This window comes from Macaca mulatta, chromosome 3 (assembly GCF_049350105.2).
Source record: "Macaca mulatta isolate MMU2019108-1 chromosome 3, T2T-MMU8v2.0, whole genome shotgun sequence".
NCBI lineage: Eukaryota > Metazoa > Chordata > Mammalia > Primates > Cercopithecidae > Macaca > Macaca mulatta.
The window spans coordinates 13,921,250-13,932,108 of record NC_133408.1 but is presented as its reverse complement, the minus strand read 5'-3'; the positions used below and the strand labels follow the sequence as shown (position 1 = coordinate 13,932,108).

General features: G+C 40.8%; 1 protein-coding gene across 3 annotated transcripts in view; it reads right to left on the bottom strand.

Moving 5' to 3' along the window:
- Window positions 1-2,018: 2,018 nt before the first annotated feature.
- TMEM50B (transmembrane protein 50B) overlaps window positions 2,019-10,859 on the bottom strand; it is a 29,446-nt gene continuing 20,605 nt past the window's right edge. For 2 of the 3 annotated variants that reach the window (XM_015132937.3, XM_015132936.3), the window contains exons 7-8: window positions 7,393-7,450; window positions 2,019-2,518 (exon numbers count right to left, since the gene is read on the bottom strand). In XM_015132937.3, the coding sequence (XP_014988423.1) occupies window positions 2,473-2,518; window positions 7,393-7,450 (104 nt within the window). In that variant the 3' untranslated portion in view covers window positions 2,019-2,472. 3 annotated transcript variants of the gene reach the window in all.

Here is a 10,859-nt window from a genome sequence, read left to right as displayed (position 1 = left end):
TCACTGTGTTAATCAGGATAGTCTCCATCTCCTGGACCTCGTGATCCGCCCACCTCGGCCTCCCAAAACATTTTTTTAATTAATCAGGCGTGATGACACACACCTGTGGTCCCAGCTACTTGGAAAGCTGAGGTGAGAGGATTGCTTGAGCCCTAGCGTTTGAAGGTGCAGTGAGCTGTGATTGCACCACTGCACTCCAGCCTACGCAACAGAGTGAGATCTTGTCTTTCAAAAAAAAAAAAAAAAAAAAGGAAAGAAAAATTCATGGCACAGTGAGAAATAGAAAAAAAAAGCTACCATTTCCAGTCAGTCTTCAGGGAAACCTTCAATAAACTTCACATGAGCATTTTACAAGTCTATTTCTTATTTTATAAACATAATTGCATATTTGTGTATACTTGAATAATTGAAAACTGAACAGCAAATCAATGTTTATGGTTCATTTTCTCCAACAAACAACAATATTAAACTGTATGAGAAGTAATATTTATTGCAACAGGTTATGAGGTGGAAACAAGTAATTCGTCTTACAATTTGCTAGAAGCATGACAGAGCTTACTAACATTTTGAAGAAAAAACAGCAAAGAAAGACGTCATCAAACAAGATGGTATCTCGACAAAGGCACAGTGCTCCACAACTGCTTCATACTCTGTGCACAAGAAAGCCTCTCAGAGAGAGGAGAGGAGTGATGCCAAACGGGCTTGGATTTGAGCTGTGGACACTACCACTGCTATTATTCATACAACCAAGGCTCTACAACACCCCTCTGGAGAAAAAGTGCAACACAAAATCTGTGTAACAAAGGAAATCAAAAGTAGCAATAAGGGCCCAGAGGAATACAAACAGTGCAAATACAGTACTGCAAACTCAGTAAAAGGAGTTTTTTTATTGGAGTATGAACTTTCAAGTTGAAGATATATTTTGCAGGAACATTCACCCAAAGCTTGAGAGCTAGAGTGAAGAGAGACTTGCAGTGGATGAAACGCCTAATTTTTCACTAGGTGATAATTCCCTTTGGGAAGAAGTGCTTTATCTTTAATTATTCCACTTTTTGTTAAATGGTTCATGCTTTTAAACTGCGATTGTCTCAAACTTACTTGCTATTGAATTGTGTAACATAAGAAAACGGCAGGCTGCCAAAAGATAATCCCAGTGGATAATTTAAGCTGCTTTTACGAGAAGCATGGTGCTGAGCTGCCTTACACAGTCTTTTTACAGTAACCATAAAAAACTGAGTTGATTTGACCAGGTATTATCCCTCCTCACATAAAGTCATATTAGAGGAGTTCTTTTTAAAAGAAGCTTTCAAACTAGTCCTTTGGGCATTTAAAAAATCATTATATAAAAGTACACTTCTTCAATACATAAGAACAAACATTTTTCCTTTACAAAAAAAACTCATTTTTAGGCCAAAATAAATTACAACTTGCTGAAAACCTTTTATGGCTCAGTGCTCATTCCAGATATATGAAGCTATATATATATATATTTTATTTTTATTTTTATTTTTATTTGAGACAGAGTCTCGCTCTGTGGCCCAGGCTGGAGTGCAGTGGTGCGATCTCAGCTCACTGCAAACTCCGCCTCCTGGGTTCACGCCATTCTACTGCCTCAGCCTCCCGAGTAGCTGGGACTACAGGTGCTCGCCACTATGCCCAGCTAATTTTTTGTATTTGTAGTAGAGACGGGGTTTCACCGTGTTAGTCAGGATGGTCTTGATCTCCTGACCTGGTGATCCGCCTGCCTCGGCCTCCCAAAGTGCTGGGATTACAGGCGTGAGCCGCCGCGCCCGGCCAAAGCTGTATTTTTAGTACATCTTCAGAAATCAGAGATACTGAGAGAGAGTGGTTTTTTGTTTTTTTTTTTTTGAGACGGAGTTTCACTTTGTGCCCCAGGCTAGAGTGCAGTGGCACAAACTCAGCTCACTGCAACCTCCGTCCCCTGGGTTCAAGCGATTCTCCTGCCTCAGCCTCCTGGGTAGCTGGGATTACAGGCACACACCACCACACCTGGCTAATTTTTGTATTTTCAGTAGATGGAGTTGCGCCACGTTGGCCAGGCTGGTCTCAAACTCCTGACCTCAAGCAATCCGCCTGCCTCGGCCTCCCAATGTTCTGGGATTACAGGCATGAGCCACCGTGCCCAGCCAGAGAGAGTGGTTACTTCTAAAATGACATGATGATATAACCCTGGCTCAGGGAACAGATCAAGTTCTAAATCTCAGGAATAAAAAACTGATACTCATTATCCAATTCATATAGTCTTGTATTATATACATATTAGTATTAACAGTCTACGCAATGAAAAATAAAGACGTTTCATAAAACTATTTCAAAACTCGGAACATAAAAATGTAAAGAAACAAAACATTTAGTGTACAATCTACTCCATTTGGCAATGTGTACTGAGAGATAAAAAACTTATCTACAAACAGAATATAACAAAAGGAAAATGTGACTTAAGAAGTGATCTCAGGTCCATAGCTCTTCAGTTCTTCCAAATTTGTAGATCAGAGTGCTAGAAAGATAAGAAAACAAATCATGAGGAAAAAACAGATGGAACAAGCAACACAAAATTCATTTTCTCAATATGCTTTGACAGGTACTTCACTGATTCCTTTCTATCAATTTAAAAAATTAAATTAGACATCATGGCAGTGTTGGTCTTAATTTGCTTATTTTGTAAAGCAATCTGTTAACCACGATGGCTGAGCATAACTGTATTCTTTCTTAAAGCCTGGAAAGTTATAAATAGGCAACTTGTAAGGAAAAGAGACATTTCTCTATGACTCAGAAACAAAAAAAATGAATCAATACATCAAAAAAAATCAAAGAGAGAGAGAGACCATTCTCATAGTGACAGGCATTAGGGCCATTTTATGTCTCCAGGAGCCTACCATATCTAAACTACAGTAACTGAAGCACCCTACAACAGACCATACTGCAATTCTTCATTCCTTCAACAAATAATTATTGTGCACTGAAAACTGGTTATGTACCAAGCACCTAAGTGCTGGGATGAGACTTTGAGTCCAGACAAACTTGCTCCCTAATGGAGCTAAGGGTCTAATAAGGAGACAATCAAATAAATATAAAATTCCAACTATAAAAAAAACGCTATAAATGAGAGGTGCAGTGTCCTAAGAGTGAAACATAAGGATCAGACCTAGTTAGAGAGGTCAGGAAAGGTTTTCCTGAGGAGTGGTGACTGAACTCAGATCCCAAAGAAGAGGGGGAATTATCTCGGCAAAGTGAGAGAGGGGATAAGGAGGTGGGAACAGAGAGATGGGACACTCCAGGGCCACGCATTGAGCTGTGGGCGTGCTAAATGTTTTGGATTTGAATTGTCAGCAACCCAGGAAGGGATGTGAAGTAGGAATCTGGATATATGGTTTAGGCCTGGAAAGGGACATCTGTGACTCACTGGCATATAAGCAATAACTGGAGTCCTAAGTATACATGAGTTCACCCAGAGACAGAAAAATAACAAGGAGTTTCTTGAGGCCAAGAACAGAGCTTTAAGAGACTTCAAAAGGTAGTAGGCATGGAGTGGAGGATCAGCTTGCAAGGGAAACAGAGGAGTGACCAGAGATGTAAATAAAAGAGGCTGTACCCCAGAGCTTAGAACAGGTCCAGCTCAGAGGAAGCACACAGGCTGCCTGATAACTTGCCAGCCTCTGGGCAGAGCACATAGTTGACACGGCTGTCAGCTATGTCCACCTGAGCATACAAGGTTTCTGTTCATCCAACAGTCATTTAAGTGGATTCATCTACCACCACAAAGCGTTGAATCTGACCTTAAACTTAATCTATAAAGATTGCCTCAAATGTCTTCATAATAACTTATATCACCAGAAGGCTGTCAGTCACATGTCTTTGGCAAAGACATGTGACTGACAGCACGTAAGAAAGCAGAAACTGCCAAACATCTTTCAAAACCAGAATGTCAAGGCCATAAGGAGAAATCCAGGTAGAGCAGGGTGGTCTGAGAGTTGGGGGAGACCACATGGCTACAGTTTGCCATGCAGCATACAGACAGCCACACAGAGGGAACGCAGGAGATCTGCAGGGGGTGCTCCTTGAGTCTGTGGCTGAGTATTGATCAGTCTATACATAAGAGGAAACTACCCAAGTGAAGGAAAGAACCACTGGAAAGAACACATCCCACAGCTACCACAAGGCTGGAAGAGAGTTCACATTCTCACAAGTCGAGTAGAGAAACCTTGGAATACACGAAGCATCAGACCGTGGAAACACTCAAAGTACTGGTATGACTGCCTTAGTAAGCGGACAAATCAGTCCTGGGCTATAGCTGCTCTGGTCCTGCCTATAACAAAGCTTAAAAGACATAAAAGGACCAAACTGTTTCTGAGTCACCTAACTGCATCCCAAAACAAAGCTCAAAAACATTTAAACGACTAACAAAGATCCAGTCCCAACAAATTGTATGCAAAGCACCAAATAAGGGAAAATAGGTCCAAAATGAAGAGCAAACAGAAGCAGAAAAAAATCAATAGAAGCAGATGCAGAAATGACACAGACAATTGGACAAGGACCCTGAGATAGCTATAAATATACTCTGTGTGTTCAAGAAGGTGGAAGAGGGCATGAGCATGTTAAAGAAAGACATCAGAAATATTTCTAAAGACCCAATCAAGCTTCTAGAGACAGAAAATACAACGTCTGAGATGAAAAAATCATTGGATGGCATAGATTAGACACTGCAGAAGTAGAGAGTAATTTTTTTTTTTTTTTGAGATGAAGTCTTATTCTCGTTCTGTTGCTCAGCAATGGTGCGATCTTAGCTCACTGCAACCTCAGCCTCCTGGGTTCAAGTGATTCTCCGGCCTCAGCCTTCCGAATAGCTGTTACAAACATGCACCACCATGCCCAGCTAATGTCTGTATTTTTAGTAGAGATGAGGTTTCACCATGTTGGCCAGGCTGGTCTCGAACTCCTGACCTCAAGTGATCCACCCGTCTTGGCCTCCCAAAGTGCTGGGATTACAGGTGTGAGCCACCATGCCCAGCAGAGATTAATTTTAAAATGTAACAATAGAAACTATCCAAACTGAAACACAAAGAGGAAAAAAAAATCTGACCATTAGCGAGCTGTGAGACAACTTTAAGCAGTCTGTTATAACATGCAACTGAAATCCCAGAAGAAGGGTGGAGTGGATACAAAAAATGCTTGAAGAAATAATGGCTGAAAAGAATCTAGATTTGTTGATGAACTATAAACCCACAGATCCAAGAAACTCAATATACACCAAGTGAAAGGAATATGAAGAAAACTAGACCACAGTACATCATAATCAAATTACTTAAAACCAGTGACAAAAACAAAGTTTTTCAAGGCTTAGAATTTACTTAATGATTTATGGGGGGTGGGGACAGAGGCAGATAAAATTTTATAAATAAATACCTAAATATCCTATGTTGACATTAAAAGACATTCATTCTAGGCCGGGCATAGTGGTTCACACCTGTAATCCTACCATGTTGGGAGGCTGAGGCCGGCAGATCACTTGAGGTCAGAAGTTCGAGACCAGCCTGGTCAACATGGCAAAGCCCCATCTCTACTAAAAATACAAAAATTAGCTGGGTGTGGCAGTGCGTGCCTGTAATCCCAGCTACTTGAGAGGCTGAGGCACGAGAATTGCTTGAACTTGGGAGGCAGAGATTACGCTAAACTGAGATTGCACCACTGCACACCAGCCTGGGCAACAGAGCGAGAATCCAGCCCCCCCGCCTCAAAAAAAAGACATTCATTCTAAAAATCATAGAATATGGACTTCATTTGGGGGATATTTTTAGAAGATTGCTCCTAAAAAATACTTTTAATATTGGTTTATTTTTCCACTTAAGTTTTCTTAAAAAGGCATTCAGAAAACACAATTTCCCAACAGGTTTTGTATATAACATGCATACCATGTATTAATTATTATTATTATTATTTTTGATACAGCTCTGTCACCCAGGCTGAAATGCAGTGGCACTATCTTGACTCACTCCAACCCCCGCCTCCCGAGTTCAAGTGATTCTCCTGCCTCAGCCTTCTGAGTAGCTGGGATTACAGTCATGCACCACCATGCCCGGCTAATTTTTGTATTTTTATTAGAGATGGGGTTTCACCATGTTGGCCAGGCTGGTCTCGAACCCCTGACCTCAGGTGATCCACCTGCCTCAGCCTCCCAAAGTGCTAGGATTACAGGCATGAGCCACCACGCCTGGCCACTATGTATTAATTCTGCTTTTTCCTTTTTTCTTAATAAAGGTACTTTACCTGTTGTTGTCGTTAATTTTTTTTTTTTTTTCAAAAGGCTAGTTAAGAGAAACAACGGGTCTGATATGTTTTTTAACAAAACACAGGCTATGGAAGCAGCAGTCTGGATTCAAATCCCAGCTTCTCAATTACTAGCTAGGCATCCTAAAGCAAGCTCTAAACTTTATTTCCTCGTCTATAAAATGGGAATAACGCTGGGTGCAGTGGCTCTCACCTATAATCCCAGCACTTTGGGAGGCCAAGGCAGGCAAATCGTCTGAGCTCAGGAGTTCGAGGCCACCCTGGACAATATGGTGAAACCCCGTCTCTACTAAAATACAAAAAATTAGCTGGGCGTGGTGGTGTGCACCTGTAGTCCCAGCTACTTAGGAGGCTGAGGCACGGGAATCATTCGCTTGAGCCCTGAGGCAGAGGTTGCAGTGAGCCGAGATTGTTCCACTGCACTCCAGCTTGGGCTACAGGGTGAGACTCCATCTCAAAAATAAATAAATGAAAATAAAAATAAATAAAATGGGAATAACACCTGACATATATTTAAAATAATTAAATGGGAATTTATTTATTCATTTATTTATTTTATTTTATTTTTGAGACAGGGTCTCACTCTATTGCCCAGGCTGGAGTACAGTGGTGCAATCTTGCCTCACTGCAGCCTCAACCTCCTGGGCTCAAGCAGTTCTCCCACCTCAGCCTCTTGAGCAGCTGGCACTGTACATCATCACAACCAGATAATTTTCCTATTTTTTTGTAGAGACAGGGTTTTGCCATGTTGCCCAGGCTGGTCTTAAACTCCTAGGCTCAAGCAATCCACCCACCTCAGCCTCCCAAAGTGCTGGGATTACAGGCATGAGCCACTGCACTTGGTCTAAATGGGAATTTAAAAGGTAAAATATATAAAGGATCCAGCTCAAGTCTTGATACACAGCAAGACCCCTATTTAAAAGGCCTGTCTGCTCTTATGTAACAGTGGAATTCTCACCCTTTAAAAGAAGTTCTATCATTGTAACCAGTCCATGGGATTTATATGTGTTTCATGTATATGCTGCCTTAATTAAGCTGACATTTCTGTAAATGTTACAGGTGTAGTTAAAAAATTAGGCAACTTACCTAAAAAATATAAGTGCATTTTGAAAAAACACAGCTAGACCCGGATAAACATCAGTATCTACATACATAAAGTAAAACAGATTAGAAGGTTATATAGGCAAACGTCACTAATAAAGTATCAATACCATTCATAATGATACATTTTGTATATTACAACATAACACTATTATTCATTAACTCTAAGACATCTATAATGACACTGAAAGAAGAAAATGCCAATTTAATTCCCCCAAAGCAAAGGACTGCTCTTACTCTGGATAAAAGTCAATGAACTTAATCAAGTTTTCTTTTAGTCTAAAGTAATTGCTGGTTCTAGCTACATCAAAACTGCTGAGGAAGCAGTAACTTGTTCCTTTGCCTCCTATGGCCAACAATGAAATACAAAATCGTAAAAATATACAAGTTAAATTCTTGACTTTTAAACAGTCTGTTAATTTATTTTCTTTCATGAATTCAAGAAGTTTTTGTGTTTGTTTTTAAAGAAATGGGGCCTCACTACATTGCCCAGACTGGAGTGCAGCAGCTACTGACAGGCACTATCATAGCAAACTACAGTCCAAACTCCTGGGCTCAAGTGATCCTCCTGCCTCAGCCTCCCATGTGGCTGGGACTACAGGCACACACCACAGTGCCTGGCTCTCAATCCAGGAGTTTTATTATGCAAACATGTCAGATATAAATAACACAGTTATAATTTACCATTATTCTCTCTCACTGAATCTATCCTGGAGGAAATGGTTACTATCTTTATAGGAAGAGAAAAGAAACAAAATGGAAACTACTTAAATTTTCGTAGATGATTAACTTTTGTAAAACTATAAATCTTGATTAAAAAATACTGGAGAGGATGAAGAAACTGGTTCAATTCTGAGCTCTTGATATCACAGCAAACAAAGAACACCATGGTTAAGAGCTCCAAATTTGAGCCAGACCCAGGTTTGAATCCTATCTACACCAATGACTAAATGTATGACCTTGGACAAATTATTTAACCTCAGTATATCTTCATTTCCTCATCTGTAAAACAGGCATTGTAATAGCACCTACTCCAGAGTGTAAGAATTAGATGAGTGACTCTATATAGTGTTAGAACAATATCTAGCCTATAAAGTAATATATAAAAGTTGGCTATCATTATGAATATTAATAGTTCAAGCAAATCTGCACAATAAAAGACTGGAAACATGCCCTAGAAATGCTCTCTGAAATAAAGTCATATTCACTTTACAAATAAAAAAGAATATTTAGGCTGGGCGTGGTGACTCACGCTTGTAATCCTAGCATTCTGGGAGGCCAAGGTGGGTGGATCACTTGAGGTCAGGAGTTTGAGACTAGCCTGGCCAACATGGTGAAACCCTGTCTCTACTAAAAATACAAAATTAGCCGGGCATGGTGGTGGATGGCTGTAATCCCAGCTACTTAGGAGACTGAGACAGGGGAATCACTTGAACCCAGGAGGCAGAGGTTGCAGTGGGCCAAGACTGCACCACTGCACTCTACCCTGGACGACAGGGCGAAACTCCATCTTAAAAAAAAAAAAAAGTATATTTAAATTAGTAAAGCTGTTGAAATAGAAAGATGAAATTCACAACCAAGAAATTTATCAATATGTACTAGTTCTTTAAATATTAAGATACAATTGACTGGGAATTACAGGTTCATGCCTGTAATCCCAACACTTTGGGAGGCCAAGGCAGGTGGATCGTCTGAGGTCAGGACTTCAAGACCAGCTTGGCCAACATGGTGAAACCCCATCTCTACTAAAAATACAAAAAATTAGCTGGGAGTGGTGGCAGATGGCTATAATCCCAGCTATTCGGGAAGCTGAGGCAGGAGAATCGCTTGAACCCAGGAGGCAGAGATTGCAGTGAGCCAAGACTATGCCATTGCACTACAGCCTGGGCGAGAAGAGTGAAACGCGTCTCAAAAAAAAAAAAAAAAGATACACTCAACGAGAGTATAGCCTTTACAAACAATATTTCCCTACATACCTTAGAGAAATGGCAATTTATTCCTATTTTCACTATAGAAACTGTAAAGTTCATGGATCACTTCAAGTGCTAAAGTAAATAAGCAGGTGGCCATTAACCTGAGGCTATCTCCCCACTCTGAGTTCCTGTGTGACCCCACCCCCTGCAACCTAACTTATGTAAACAAACTGAAACCTAGGGTTATATTTTTGTAATAAATAGCTGAATTTTAGTCAATCACAAACAGCTAAGCTTTAGCCAATCCCAAGCAGCCAACTGATGAGACCATGCACAAATAAGACAAACATAGCTATAGACAATCTAAAAATTTCTTGTCTTTGCTTTGTGTTCAGCCTACAGCATGCAAATGCTGCTGGGTGAAGCTCTCTGAACCTCTTCTTCGTTCTGGGTCCTGCCCAATTCATGAATCATTCTTTGCTCAAATTGTTAATTTATCTAAAGTTTTTCTTTAACATAACTATGGAGACCTTTTAAGAAAATCAGTGACAGCAGCCCACCCTTCTTAGTCAGGGATAAAATGAGTTTAAAACACACTTTTGGCGGGGCACAGTGGCTCATGCCTGTAATCCCAGCACTTTGGGAGGCTGAGGTGGGTGGATCATGAGGTCAGGAGATTGAGACCATCCTGGCTAACATGGTGAAACCCTGTCTCTACTAAAAATACAAAAACTTAGCTGGGTATGGTGGCGGGCGCCTGTAGCCCCAGCCACTCGGGAGGCTGAGGCAGGAGAATGGCGGGAACCTGGGAAGTAGAGTTTGCAGTGAGCCAAGATCGCGCCACTGCACTTCAGCCTGGGCGACAGAGCAAAACTCTGTCTCAGAAAGAAAAAAAAAAACAAAAAAAAACACACTTTCTGGCTGGGTACAGTGGCTCATGCCTGTAATCCCAGCACCTTGGGAGGCTGAGGTGGGTGGATCACCTGAGGTCAGAAATTCGAGACCAGCCTGACCAATATGGTAAAATCCCATCTCTATTAAAAACACAAAAATTATCCGGGCGTGTTGGCATGCACCTGAAATCCCAGCTACCCAGGAGGCTGAGAAAGGAGAATTGCTTGAACCTGGGAGGGAGAGGTTGCAGTGAGCCAAGATCATGCCACCACACTCCAGCCTGGGCAACAGAGCAAGGCTCTGTCTCAAAAAAACAGTTTCCGATAAGATTCCATGTGTATGAAATAGATATATCTATAGAGACAGAAAGTACATTAGTGGCTGCCTAGGGCTATGGGAAGGAGTAATGGGGAGTGACTGCTAGTGGGTATGGTGGTGATAAAAATATTCTCAAATTGGATTGTGGTGATGGTAGCATAATTCTGTGAAAATACTAAAAACATTCAACTGCATATTTTAAATGGCTGAATTATATGGCATGCAAATTACATCTCGATGAAGCTATTTTTAAAAAAGCATTTTCCTTCAGATACGCTTCATACCAGAACTATGTGCTCTAGTAGTATTTTTAATTAACTAAAAAAC